Here is a 15,307-nt window from a genome sequence, read left to right as displayed (position 1 = left end):
ACAAGTCTCCTGGCCCTGATGAAATGCATCCCAGGGTACTAAAAGAGATGATGGGAGAAATAGCAAATGCACTAGTAATTATTTGCCAAAATTCACTGGATTCTGGGGTGGTTCCCGCAGATTGGAAAACAGCCAACGTGACAACACTGTTTAAAAAAGGAAGTAGACAAGAAGCAGATAACTATAGGTCAATTAGCTCGGTAGTGGGGAAAATGCTTGAATCTATCATTAAGGAAGAAATAGCAAGACATCAGGATATAAATTGTCCCAATGGGAACACCCAGCATGGATTCATAAACGTAAGGTCATATTTAACTACTTCTTTGAAGACATTACATGCATTGTGGACAATGGGGAACCTGTGGATGTGGTGTATCTGGATTTCCAGAAGCATTTGAAGAGGTGCCACACCAAAGGATGCTGCATAAGATAAAGTTGTACAGTATTACAGATAATGTATTGGCATGGATATAGGATTGGTTGGCTAGTAGAAAACAAACAGTCGGGGTAAATAGGTGTTTTTCTGGTTGGCAGTCAGTGGCTAGTGGTGTGCCTCAGGGATCAGTGTTGGGACCACAATTGTTTACAATTTACATAGATGATTTGGATTTGGGTACTAAGTGTGGTGTGTCAAAATTTGCAGATGACACTAAGATGAGTGGTAGAGCAGTGTGCAGAAGACACTGAAAGTCTGCAGAGGGATATAAATAGTCTAAGGGAGTGGGCAAGGGTCTGACAGATGGAGTATAATGTTGATAAGTGTGAGGTCATCCATTTTGGTAGAAATAACAGCAAAATGGACTATGTTTTAAATGGTGAAAAACTGCAGCACGCTGCTGTGCTGAATCGCTCAAAGTAGGATTGCAGGTGCAGCAGGTAATTAAAAAGGTAAATGGAATTTTGTCTGCCATTGCTAGAGAGGTGGAGTTTAAAAACAAGGAGGCTATGCTGCAGCTATATTGGGTCCTGGTGAGGCCACACCTGGAGTACTGTGAGCAGTTTTGACCTCCCTACTTGAGAAGGGATATACTAGCACTGGAAGGGGTGCAGAGGAGATTCACTCAGTTGATTCCAGAGTTGAGAGGGTTGGATTATGAGGAGAGACTGAGTAGGCTGGGATTATACTCATTAGAATTCAGAAGAATGAGGGGAGATCTTATAAAAACATATAAGATTATGAAGGGAATAATTAGGTGGAGACAGGGAGGTTGTTTCCACTAGCAGGTAAAACTAGGACTAGGGGGCATAGCCTCAAAATAAAGGAAAGCAGATGTAGGACTGAGGTCAGGAGGAACTTCTTCACCCAAGGGGTTGTGAATCTGTGGAATTCTCTGCCTTTTGAAGCAGTTGAAGCTACCTTGCTGAATGTTTCTAAGGCAAGGCTAGATAAATTTTTGAACAGTAAAGGAATTAAGGGTTATGATGAGCGGGCGGGTAAGCGGAGCTGAGTCTCAAAATGATCAGCCATGATGTTATTGAATGGCAGGACAGGCTTGAGGAGCCAGATGGCCTACATCTGTTCCTAGTTCTTATGTTCTTGTGAATTGTGGAACACTGGATAGTACCAATGATAAATAGCACAATTGGAGTCAGCCATTGTCACGTGAGGAAATGGTGGAACGGAGCAATATAATCTCGACAGGAAAGAGATAGGCAAGCTGTTTGAGAAGCACTAGTGTAACCGCATACAGTGTTTCACCAGCAGAAATTTAGACATCACTGCGTCCTTGGCCAAGGTATGCAAGATGGAGCAAAAACAGAAGTTTCTGGACAAGCTCAGCAGGTCTGGCAGCATCTGTGAAGAAAAATTCGGAGTTAACATTTTGGGTCCAGTGACCCTTCCTCAGAACTCTGATTTTATGTTTCAGGTCCAATGACTGAGTTCTGAGAAAGGGTCACTGGACCCAAAATGTTAACTCTGAATTTTTCTTCACACAGATGCTGCCAGACCTGCTGAGCTTGTCCAGAAACTTCTGTTTTTGTTCCTGACTTACAGCTTCCAGAATTCTTTCAAATTTTTACATGCACAATGGAGTTGACAGAAGGTTACACTTTGTCAAAGAATTTGATTAAGTTTACCTAAGTACAATTATTCTTGTTATTCACTTACTGGTGGTCTTCTTCCATGGCTAGTCCTCAAAACTTGTTGAAAAGCCACGTCATTCTCTAGTTCCTACATGCAATATAAAGAGGTTATTTATTTCGTTAAAGCACAGGGATAGTCATAGTGACCTATTTTGTACACAGTGCTTAACAGTGCACACAATGACTGTTTTTCTGTATTACATATTAAGTAGGGTTTATTTTTAAAAGAAACTTCTAAATACAAATTATTATTGGAATCTGCTTGATTATTAATAACAAAAATTATATTTGTTTGATGGTAGAAAACTTGAGCATTGCTGAAAAAAAACACATTTCGTCAAAGAATTATGCTGACAACAAATTTAGCATTGTCAGTATGTCAATCTCACAGTTCACTGCACTTGTGTGTACTGGAAGGTACATTTTTAAAATTTGTTATTGCATTGGGGGCTGTTCTTTGCAGAAAATCTGGAACATGCCACAAACTGCACTTATTCCAACTCAACGAAGTAGGTGACAGCCATTTAGTGTTTCATTTCTCAGGGTATTGCCTTGACCAATGTGCCTGGTTTAAACTTAGACAAAGTCTGGCAATTAGTTGTTAATTATCACTAACAGTGCATTAACTATGGCAATGCCTGTACCAATCAGAGTCTACTCCCCAACCAGCAACAATCTCTTTTCAGGCACTATACATGTTAGTTATCCATTGTATTGGGGAATTCCCTTATGAATTGTCATGTGTGTATGCTGAAAAGCTTCAACAAAATATGCCTTTAATTCAGCAAAAATTGCGACAGTAAACACTTTGAAAAGGATGGTAAAAAGTTTTTTATATTTTAACACTTCCTGTGCTTGTCATCTCAATGTTTGCTAACAATGCTTCTTCAATCTTAACTAAAATGCAGAGTTATTAATACGAAGGGAATACCTATTCAATGATCCTAAAATGTTTATGAAAATCACTAAGCTACTATATTTTGGACTGTATTTTTATTACTTTTAAACAGCTTTTAACAATATATAACAGTATAATAGCAAAATGTACTTCTATCAAAGTATCAAACATTTTACTTACAACAAATCCCCCACATCTAACATAAATACTTAGAGAACAACTGCAGAATTCTAACATGTAGAAGGATTTCAGCTTTCTGGTAAATGAGTCACAAAATGCAGGTACAGCACATAATCAAGAAGGCTAAAAGGATGCTATCCTTTATTATGAGTGACTGCGCATTTACACACAGCCACAGCTGATAAGGGTGGGGGAGGGGAGAAATATAACCAATACTACTTGGACCCCTATGGGTACAGTGATAATGTGGGGAAAGCGAAAAAAAAAGTAATCTCGTTCTAGGGACTCGGTCACAGCTGACTGGTTAGTGCCCACGTACTGTTACAATAAAAGTGGAAAGGGACCAAGTATCCACCTGCACCCTAAACTGAACTCTGGAAGCAAGAACTATAGAACACCTGCTAAATCACTGCCCTAAAATTGTTATTTACAATGCAAGCGAAGTTTCTTGAATCACTTCACTAGACTATATCCTGTTGCCTTTGTGATTAAGTCTCACGTGAACAAATTTTAATCTTGATATTTGAGTTAAAGTTACAAGACCCCTCAAACTTATAGTAATGTTTCGGTTATACAGGGGATTGGTGATACCACATCTCAAATACTGTGTACATTTTTGATTTGTTTCTTTAAAGGAATGATAGAAATGCACTGAAGTTCAGAAGAGTTTAGCATGGTGACACCTGGAATGAGAGAGTTGTCTTGGTGACAGGTTGGACAAGATGGCCTTGTTTCCACTGGAGCTTAGAAGACTGATTAGATTCGATTAGATTAGATTCCCTACAGTGTGGAAACAGGCCCTTCAGCCCAACAAGTCCACACTGCCCCTTGAAGAATCCCACTCAGACCCATCCCCCTATAACGCACTCACCCCTGAACACTATGGGCAATTTAGCATGGCCGATCCACATAACCTGCACACCTTTGGACTGTGGGAGGAAACCGGAGGAAACCCACGCAGACATGGGGAGAATGTGCAAACTCCACACAGACAGTCGCCCGAGGCTGGAATTGAACCCGGGTCCCTGGTGCTGTGAGGCTGCAGTGCTAACCACTGAGCCACCATGCTGCCCAACTGAGGGGTGACTCCGTTGAAATATCAGATTCTGAATGGTTTTAACAAAGTAAGTATGGAAAGAATGTTTCCTCTAATGGGTCAGTCCAGAATTAGGACCTGCACTTTCAGGTTAGATTAGAAGAACTTTGAGGGTTGTGCAGATTTGGAATTTTCTATCTCAGTTGAAGGCTGATCACTGAATATTTTTAAGACAGAAATAGATTCTCGTTAGGCAGGAGAATCAAGGGTTGTCAGGGGTGGATGGGAATGTGGAATTCAAAACACAAACAGATCAGCCATGATCGCAGACTAACAGGGGGCTGGAACAACACAGCAGGCTAGGCATCTGGACGAAAGGAGCAGTCAATGTTTTGTGTTTTACCCTTCTCCAGGGCTCCTGAAGAAGGGTAATACTCGAAACATTGACTGTTTCCTTTCCTATAGATGTTGCCTGGCCTGCTGAGTTCTTCCAGCCTCTTGTTTGTCTACCTCAGCCATGATCTTATTGAACAGTGGAGCAGGCTTCAGGGGCCAAAGAGTATCTAAGGTTTTGGAGTTGATCTGTAGCTCGGGTTGTGGGTGTTGAAGTTGTTTGGCTTGTCGAGCTGCTTTGTTGTTCCCCAGACGTTTCGTTACCCTGCTTGGTAACATCCCAAGTGCAGCCTCTGATGAAGCATCAGTGTGTTTTCCCGCCTGGCTTTTAAACTCTGGGGTCCGTTGCGATGGATTGCCTCACTTCTGGGTTTCCTCCACAGCGGAACGTATATGGGGTTGAGTTCAACGTGATTATTTATAGCCTGCTTCGTGGAGTGCCATGCTTCTAGGAATTCTCGTGCTTGTCTCTGCCTAGCCTGTTCCAGGATCTTGGTGCTGTCCCAGTCAAAGCTGTGCTTCTCCTTGTCCATGTGGATTGAGATGAGTGAGTATTGGTTGTGTCTTTTTGTAGCCATTTGGTGTTCATGTGCTCTTGTCGTTAGTTTCCTTCCTGTTTGTCTGATGTAGTGTTTCTTACATTCTCTGCAGGGGGTCTTGTAGATAGCATTTGACCTGTCCATGGAGGGGAGTGGGTCTTTAGTTCAGGTGAGCACTTGTCATAGGGTTGATGTGGGCTTGTGTGCCACTTCGATCCCCAGTGGTCACAGAGGTCTTGTGGTGAGTTCGACGTGCTCCTCAAGTAGGGTAGTGTGATGAGTGTGTCGGGGCGTGTAGAATCTCTCTGATGCTGTTCTTGTAGGCATCTCCAGACCCAGTTCTTCAGATATCCATTATCCTTGAACACCTGGAAGAGGTATTTCTCCTCCTCTTGGCATAGCTCTGTGTTGCTGCAGTGTGTTGTTGCCCTTTTAAACAGTGTTCGCACACAGCTTCGTTTGTGTGTGCTGGGATGGTTACTATTGAAGTTCAATACCTGGTCTGTGTGTGTGGTTTCTCAATGTACTTTCATTTGCAGTTCCCCATTTGTCTTGCACTCTACCATGACGTCCAGGAATGGGAGTTGTTTATTCTTCTCTTCCTCTCTGGTGAATTTTATTCCGGTGAGGGTGTTGTTTACAAGTTTGTGTGTCTCTTCTAATTTGGTCCGTTTAATGATGACAAAGGCATTGTCTAAGTAGCATATCCATAGTTTAGGTCGGATTTGCAGAAGGGCAGTCCTTTCCAGTCTTTGCATCACTGTTTCTGCTGAGTCCAGAGATAGGCGATCCCACGGGTGTTCCGTTGATTTGCTCGTATGTTTGGCCATTGAAGGTGAAGTGGGTGGTCAGGCAAAGGTCCAGTAGTTTAAGCACGTTGTCCTTGGAGACGGTTTCACTGGGGTCATGTTCTTGTACAAGTAGTGTTGTCATTGTTTCCCCTGCTAGTGGTATGTCTACTGACGTGAATAGGGTGGTGACGTCAAATGACATCACGGTCTCTTTGTCCTCTATCTTTATGTCTTTGATAGAGTTGAGGAATTCTTGGGCTGAGTGAATGGAGTGGGGTGATTTGTTGACTAGCTGCTTGAGTCTTCTTTGTAGTTCTCTGGCTAATCTGCAAGATGTAATGCCAGGTAGGGAGACTATGCGTCTGAGGGGATCTTCTGGTTTGTGCACTTTAAGGAGGCCATAGAATCGGGGTGCGTTGTTTCTTTCGGGTTTCATTCTTAAGAAGTCTGCTTTGTGGACCTGTCCTGTTCGTTTAAGTCTTTGTAGCATGTATACGATTTTGTTGCCTAGTTGTGGTGTTGGGTCAGTTTGTACCAACCGGCATGTGTTCTTGTCAGCGGGCAGTGTTTCTGCTTTGGAGATGTGGTCTTTTTTAAAAGCCAGGCGGGAAAACACACTGATGCCTCATCAGAGGATGTTACCAAGCACGAGATAACAAAACGTCTGTGGAACAACAAGCCAGCTCGTTGAACCAGCCAACCTCAATGGCCAAATAGTATACTTCAACTCCTACTTTGGATGTTTGCAGAGTATATAAATTTGCATTTATAAAAAAATCATAATCAAGCACATACCTCTGTATCAAAGGTTGGGTTGTAGTCATTATATCCTGAGTATAGGTCCTCCTCCTCTAGTGCTGTCAAATGCACATGCTCCATAATTCCAAACTGTGTAAGCAATGAAACTATGGTTAAAATTAGCATTGAACCACATAAATTTGTTATTGCAAAAATTTTAAATGAAAATGTTCATCCTACTTCTGTTCAAGGGCTAGTCTCAGTATTTAAAAATTCCACTACAAATTTATAGAAATAATGGATTAAATTTAGGCTTGATTCTTTAGGTTTGAATGGATGAGTGAGTGGACTAGGACCTGGCAGATGGAATACCACAGAAATGCGATGATTACCACTCCAATTTGAAAAATAGAAAAGCAAAATACTTTTTAAACTGAATTACTAGAAAATGTTGATATTCAAAGGGATATGGGTGTCACTGCACACAATTTACAGCCTCACATAAATTTAATATTACAACAGCACAACATTCACTCTGTTAAATGGAACACAGAAGAACTCACTTCAAGACTTCAACTGAATCAATACTTTGCTTCAGTTTTCATGGAGGACATTAGTACCATTCCAATAATAACAGGTAACGCAGAGGTTTTAAAGAGGGAGGAACTTAGAACAATCATCATTACTTGGGAAAAAGTACTGAGCAAACGGTGGGTTTGAAGGCAGACAAGTTCTCAGCATGTGATGGCCTAATTTTTGGTGACTTGAAGGAAATGGCAGCAGAGTTCATGGATTCATTGGCTATAACATTCCCAAATTCCCCGGATACAGGAAATATTCCAGTAGAATTGAAAATTGCTAATATAGCAAACATCCTTACTCAGTTTAAAATGTTAGTTTAACATGTCGTTGGGAAATTGTTAGAATCCATTACAGAAGTAATAACAGAACAACTGGAAAGTCAAATACATTCCACCAGATTCAGCATGACTTTATAAAGGGCAAATCATGTTTAACTAATTTGCTAGCGTTCCTTTGAAGATGTAAGACAGATAATGGGGATCCTGTAGATTTTGTGCATCTGGATTCCAGAAAGCCTTTGATAAGGTGCCATACAAAAGATTAACACACAAAGCAAGATCACATGGCTTTCAAGGTAATAAATTCTCTAGGATATAGAATTGGCAAACTAACAAAGCAGAATTGGGATAAGTGGGTTTTTTTATGGTTGGCAAGACATAAATCAGGGATGGTACTGTGGCACAGTGGTTAGCACCAGGGATTCGGAGTTTGCACATTCTCCCCATGCTTGCATGGGTTTCTGCCGAGTGCTCTGGTTTCCTCCCACAGTCCAAAGATGCTAAATTTCCCCACTGCATCCAGGGATGTGCAGGCTAGGTGGATTGGTCATGGTAAATGTGGAGTGATGGGGGTAGGGTGGTGGGGTAGGTCTGGGTGCAATGCTCTTCAGAGGGTCAGAGTGCTGACTCAATGATCTAGATGGCCTTTTCTGCACTGTAGGGATTCTACAGTTCTACTAGGGTGCCACAGGGTTCGGTGTTCCAATTGTTTACAATCTACGCCAATCACATGACTGTGAGGACAGAAAGAATGCTAGCCAAATTTCCAGATGATACTATAAAGTAGGTGGGACAGTAAGTTGCAGTGAAAAAATAGACAAATAGATAGGTTAGGTGAATCGGCCAAAATTTCACAGATGACAATTAACATGGATAAGCACAAAGTTATCTACTTCTTTCTGAGGAATATAAAGCAAGTTGCTGTCTAAGTTAGGTGAAACTTCAGAGTGCTTTGGTACAGTGGGATTTGGGTGCATGCATGCATGAATGCAGAGGACTAGTATGCAGGTAATAACGAAGGCAAACAGAATTTTGCCATTTATTGCTAAACAAATAGTGGACAAGTAGGGTAGTATTGTTGCATTATTGAGACCACCCTACAGCGTTGCATACAATTTTGGTTCCCTCACTTGAGGAATGGTAATATTGGAGGCAGTTCAGAGAAGGTTAACTGGATTGATTTCAGAGATGAGATGAGGGTATTTGTCTTATGAACAGAAACTGAACAGTTTAGGCCTATTCTCTGAAGTTCAGAAGAATGAGGAAATTTAATTAAGGTATATAAGATGCTAGAGCGGAATGACAAGAGTAAATGTAGAAAAGACGTTTCCTCATTCAGGGTAATCTAGAAAGATAGGTCATATGTTTAGGATAAGAGTAGCAGATTTAAAACATTTGAGAAATTGCTTCTCTCAAAGGTTTGTAAATCTGTGAAATTTGCTACCATGGAGTATGGTGAACACTGGGACAATTGAGTAAATTTTTGAGGGGATAAATTAACAATACTTTTAATAACGATTGAAGGTTTATGAAGATTGGATAGGAAGGTGGAGCTAAGGTCAAGTGCGATCAGCCATGATCATATCAAATGGTGGCGTATACATTCAACGGGCTGAATTGCCAATTCCTGCTCCTAGTTCCTCTGTTATTAAAAAATCCGTCATATCCAGCTTCAAGGATTTGTGTAGTAGATTTTTTTTTTCAGTTTTGCAATGAATAAACAACTTACAACTACACTCTCTTCCTAGAAATCTTAACTAACCTATTTAAATATATACAAAAACAGAAGTTGCTGGAAAAGCTCAGCAGGTCTGGCAACACCTAAAATGAAAAATCAGAGTTAACGTTATGGGTCCGGTGACACTTCCTCAGAAACCTTCCGGTTTCTATTTGAGTATGTAACGTTTTTAATCTGGCGGCAATTGAAACACAAGCAGGTCATAAGTCACTTATCTTTACTGCATATACTTAGCACAACATCTGCTGTATTGGTAATAAAACGTTCAAACGAAGGCTTTGAGATGCTGCCAGCAAAACATAACAAACAGCAATACTATAGAAGTTGATTAAGATAAGCAAGGCTCTTTTAAACAAATTGTCGTTAAGTCTCTGTGATGGCACTCATGGTAAAGCAATATATCTGATGACTTATTAGCAAAAAGGCAGTGTATGTGAAATAATAATGTCAGGGGCATTGAGATTTACAATTATTGCCAAATTTCTTTGTTATTAAAATGTTAGCAATGATTCAGTAATTTCCGTCTTTCTGAAGATTATGGTTCAAGTTCCACTCCATATTTGAGCACAATCTAGACTAACACACAGTATTGAAGCAGCATTGCACAGTAGGATCAGCTGTCTCTGAAAGAAATGTTAAATTGAGGCTCTGTCTGATCTTTCCAGGAATGTAAGAAGAAATCTCAATGTAATTTTGAAGAAGTGGATGGGAGTTAACCAATGTCTTGGCCAATCATCAATCCTTTATGCCTCAATCCACACTAAACCAAATTATTTGGTCACTGATGTTTGTAGGAGCTTGTGTAAACTAACTGCCATATTGTGTACACCACATTAGTGAGCATATTTCTAAATCCCAAAACCAGCCCAGCTCGTCCCCTCCCCCCATTGCATCCCAAAACCAGCCCAGCCTGTCTCTGCTTCCCTAACCTGTTCTTCCTCTCACCCATCCCTTCCTCCCACCTCAAGCCACACCTCCATTTCCTACCTACCACCTCATCCCACCTCCTTGACCTGTCCGTCTTCCCTGGACTGACTTATCCCCTCCCTACCTCCTCAGCTATACTCTGCTCTCTACCTATCTTCTTTTCTCTCCATCTTCAGTCCGCCTCCCCCTCTCTCCCTATTTATTCCAGTTCCCTCTCCCCATACCCCTCTCTGATGAAGGGTCTAGGCCCAAAACGTCAGCTTTTGTGCTCCTGAGATGCTGCTTGGCCTGCTGTGTTCATCCAGCTCCACACTTTGTTATCGCATATTTCTAAATGGATTTCACTAGCTGTAAAGTACCATGAAGATTCCTTCCATCACGGGCAACATATTAATTTTTTTTAAAAATTGTGTTCTTTAATCTTTACTTGTTCTTTGGATAATGCATAAGAAACCATGAATGTACTTCCTACCTTAAGGGGTCTCAATGGGTTACATGCAGTATTCCAAGGGATCTTCCAATCGTTCATTGTCTTCACTGTCTTCACATTGCGGAAAATTTTAAATTGATTCCATATTGAATCCCATTGGTTACAGTATCCAGGGTACAGAGATTAACTTTCCTGTCTGGAGTCACTAATCAATACCCAGTCAGTATCACTTTAGTCCAAGGTATCTGCCTCATACAGGGCACAAGAACCAGAATCTGCCACTTGGCTACAAATTGATTACTAGTTGGCATTCTGTCTCTGTGACCACGTTCTGTTCAGTTTATTTGTAATGGAAAGAGAAGTGAGAACTGGTATCATTATCAGACTCATTGGCGATCCATCAATATAAGACATTTACCAAACTTAACGACAGGATGATTACAGCATTGAAAGATGCCATTTGACCCATGTCTGTGCCAGCTTTCAGCAAGAGCAAAAGGGCATACAAGCAGAAACTGAAGTGTGAGGACCCAATCCAGAAAGTAGTGCAGTATTGGTGTGAGGCAATGGACGGGTTTCTATAGGACTGCTTAGAGTCGGTGGACTGGTCCATATTCAAGAACTTAACGGCCCATTTAAATGAGTATGCCACTATAGTTACAGACTTCATTAATAAGCATGTAGAAGACCATGTGCCAAAGAAGTTAATCCAAATGTTCACCGACTGGAAGCCACGGATGAACCCAAAGATCCACTCCCTACCAAAGTCCGTGTATGAAGTGTTCAAGCTGGGCAATGTACGCGGGAAATCCAGGTACAATCTTTGTGAGACCATCAAAGATGCCAAGCAACAATACCAAACTAAGCTTGAGACCCAACCAACCACATAGACACACGTCACTTGTGGAAAGGCCTACATGACATAACAGGCTACAAAACAAAGTTGAACAGAATCGCGGGCAACATCCCTACCTGATGAGCTCAAAGCATTCTATGTTCGCTTTGAACAGAAGGTCAGTAAAACAATATCCCAACAGCCTTAGATGCATTAGTACCCATGGTCACTAATGCAGACCTTACACTAGCCTTCTTGAGTGAACACACAAGAAGTGACTGGCCCAGATGAAACTCACATTGTGCAGGCCAGCGGGTGGGAGTATTCACAGACATCTTTCATCTCTCTTTACTACAATCTGAAGTTCCCACCTGCTTCACAAAGACCGCCATCATCCTGGCACCGAAGGAAAATCACGCAGTGTGTCTCAATGACTACCACTGCTGGCTCTGATTTACAAATTTATGAAGTGCTTCATGAGGTTAGTCATGGTTCACATCAACTCCTATCTACCAAACTGACTTGATCAATTGCAATTCACATACCGGCACAATGTATCCATGGCAGATGCCATTTCCTTGGCACCATATTTATCGCTGGAACATCCGGATAACAAGGATGCCTACATCAGGCTCCTACTTATTGTCTACAGCTTCGCCTAAAACACTATAATTCCAAACAAACTTATCTCTAAACTTGAGACTGAGGTCTCGGCTCCCTCCTCCATAACTGGATCCTCAACTTCCTGGTAACTGTCTTTTTTTGAACATCTTTAATTGTTTGGGATAGTAAAAGTCCTTCATTATCGTACTCCATAGGTTTTGCACATCTACGCAATTTCTCACCCTTATCTTTGAAACTAGTTAGGGGCTGATAGAATACAATTATATTAAATTGATACATCTCTTGACTTAACTATAATTGAATATATTCTGTCCTTGAACACCCTTTCTTCAGCACTAATATTGTTCTTCATCAACACTGCCATCCTTCTGTAACAGTTGCACTCAGAATTTGTTTTTTAAAATAGACTCCTGTCCTTTTTTGAACCCAAATGTCTAGCATCCCAAATGGCTATTTATCCTTTCACTTACCAACTTTACGTACCAATTTCCATGTATGTACATATACTCTATAAATATAATTTTAGATATCACTGTATCCCCTGTCAGTCTGAACTTGACAAGTAACCTACAGTTTCTTACTACAGTACTATCTGTCTCTCCAGTCCCTTGTGTGAACAATGATATTACCATCACTGCCTCATTCTTACCCCGAACAACTTCTCCATGAACTCCTCTCACTTCCTGCTAAGACGAAGGGGGTGGCCATGGGCACTCTCATGGGCCCAAGCTATACCTACCTCTTTGTAGGATACATGGAACAGTTCCTCTTCCGCTGTTACACTGACACTATCCCCCACCTCTTGATCTGCTACATCGATGACTGTATTGGCACTGTCTCATGCTCCCATGAGGAGCTTGAACAGTTCATCAACTTTACTAACACCTTTCAACCCAACCTCAAATTCACCTGAACCATCTCTGATGCCTCTCTCTTCTCCATGTCTGGTGACCGCCTCAAAACCGACATCTATTTCAAGCCCACTGACTACCACAACTACCTGGACTACACCTCCTCTCACCCACTCTCCTACAATGCCGCATCTGCTCCCAAGATGGGATGTTCCATTCCCAAACATCCCAGGTGTTCTCCTATTTCAAAGACCATACTTCCCCAGTCTGGTGATCAAGAATTCCCTCAACCACATCTCTATCATTTCCCACACTTCTGCCCTCACATCCCCTCCCTCCAACAGAAATAAGGACAGAATGTCCCTTGTCCTCACATCAGCCCACCAACCTCAGCATCGGGCATATTATGCTCCACCACTTCCGCCACCTACAATCCAACTCCACAACCAAAAGAAATATTTCCCTCCCAACCCCTATATGCCTTTCGTAGGGACCACTCTCTCCACGACTCCCTCGTCCACTCCACACTTCCCTATCCCAACCACACCCAGCACCTTTTCCTGCAATCTCAGGAAGTGCTACACCTGCCCCTAGACCTCCCCCTTTCACCTCCATTCAAGGCCCAAAACCTGCACATTCATCAACTTGGTCTACTGTATCCACTGCTCTCGATGTGGCCTCCTCTATATTGGTGAGACCAAGTGTAGACTCAGAGAAGAGACCCTTTTGTACAGCACCTGCTCTCTGTATACGATAACCATTTTAACTCCCCTTCCCACTCCCTCAGTGACATGTCCATCCTCGGCCCCTCCAGTATCACAATGACACCACACACAAACTGGAGGGGCAACACCTCGTATTTCACCTCAGAAGCCTATAGCCTTAAACATGGAATTCACCAGTTTCAAAATCTCTCACCCTCAGTCTCATCCCATGTCCAACCTTCTCGCTTGTCCGTGCCACCACTCCCTACCTGCACTCACCTATCACCATCCCACCTACCTTCCCCAGCCCTCCACTATTTACCTTACAGTTTTCTTCCCCCTCCACATTTCTGAAGAAAGGTCCAGACCTGAAACATCAACTTTCCTGCTCATCCAATGTTGCCTGGCTTGCTGTGTTCCTACAGCTCTACACGGTGTAGTCTCTGACTCCAGCATCTGCAGTTCTTGCTATCCCCACGTTTCTTCACTCTCATGCTATGTACTGGCTCCTGCTCCCCTGCAAACCACCCTGTGAGGACAGTGGTCCCAGCTCTGTTTAGATTTACTACACAGGATAGTCTCCTCGATCAGTCCTGAATTTCCAAAAAAAAGCCCCCCACTCCTGCACAATTCTATCCCTTTACTTATTGCTGCCTTAATCTGAAGATTACTACTATCTCTTTTGATATACTGCTACTTTTTCCCCTGCTCACAACTGTTCGCGGTAGGAGGCCCCCAGGAGCACAAGAGAAACACTTTCAGCAACGTTCTCAAAGTATTCCTGAAGAGATCAAACATCAATTAATTCCTGAGCGTCCCAGCCTTGTGATGAATCAGAAAGAACCTTCGCGAAGACACTGAACAGGAGCATAGAGGTTCGGAGGAACAGTCACCGGACCCGAAACGTTAACTCTTGTTTTCTCCTCCACAGATGCTGCCAGACCTGCTGAGCTTTTCCCGCAACTTTGTTTTTGTCCTTGATTTACTGCATCCCCAGTTCTTTTGGGTTTTTTTAAGGAGCATAGGGGTGTTGGGGAAGTCGAGACATTGGCGTGTATAAAATTCAAACCTTGTTTACTTGTCCCTTCAGTGGGACTTGTGTATGTGTGTTATGATCGTGTATGGACTCAATTAGACGTCGCAGAACCCACTGAAATTGGGCGACGCCAGGTCATTCGCCAACTCTGGTTATAAAAAAATCTGCCCAAGACCCTCATCCCTTTTCCATTTAGAAACTCCAGTTTAACTCGCCAGACCTCAGCGACAATGTACTGGCCGCTACAACAATGCACTAACTTCAGCATAACCATGCAGATTATATTTCGGCATCAACAATGCATTTTGCATTAAACAGAATTGCAAATAGTTATGCAGAAAATGTACTTGTGTTGCATGACTGCGAAATATTTAAAACTCGGGAGACACGATGCCTCGGAGGCAAAACATTGAGAAACTCCTACGATCAGAATCTCACCACATCCTACCGTGCGAACCGTCGCCTCTAAAAGGGAATTTATCAGGAATGAATTACCGATTATACACATACCTTTCAAATCGTTCACTTCCTCCGACAGAAATGAAGCAAAAATAACAAATTGCTATCAAATTCAAAAGTTCAAATTCAGTCAAACGGCCCAGATCACCCGCAAAACAATCGGATACCTTCCTTCCCAGAATC

General features: G+C 42.1%; 1 protein-coding gene across 11 annotated transcripts in view; it reads right to left on the bottom strand.

The window, feature by feature from the left end:
* The window catches only part of ift88 (intraflagellar transport 88 homolog), a 309,288-nt gene that overhangs the window by 120,420 nt on the left and 173,561 nt on the right, over positions 1-15,307 (bottom strand). For 8 of the 11 annotated variants that reach the window (XR_007247723.2, XR_007247724.2, XR_007247725.2 and 5 more), the window contains exons 1-3: positions 15,176-15,307; positions 6,718-6,810; positions 2,111-2,173 (exon numbers count right to left, since the gene is read on the bottom strand). Coding sequence is in view for 8 of the 11 variants with exons in the window: in XM_048532508.2 (XP_048388465.1) it covers positions 2,111-2,173; positions 6,718-6,801 (147 nt within the window). In the remaining 3 variants the exon portion in view is untranslated. The remainder of the gene's footprint in view (positions 1-2,110; positions 2,174-6,717; positions 6,811-15,175) is intronic. The other 3 variants (XM_048532509.1, XM_059646664.1, XM_048532510.2) reach the window with 1 other exon arrangement.

Source organism: Stegostoma tigrinum, chromosome 6 (assembly GCF_030684315.1).
Source record: "Stegostoma tigrinum isolate sSteTig4 chromosome 6, sSteTig4.hap1, whole genome shotgun sequence".
Classification (NCBI taxonomy): domain Eukaryota; kingdom Metazoa; phylum Chordata; class Chondrichthyes; order Orectolobiformes; family Stegostomatidae; genus Stegostoma; species Stegostoma tigrinum.
Note: the sequence above shows the minus strand (reverse complement) of the source record. Positions and strands in the feature narration are given on the sequence as shown.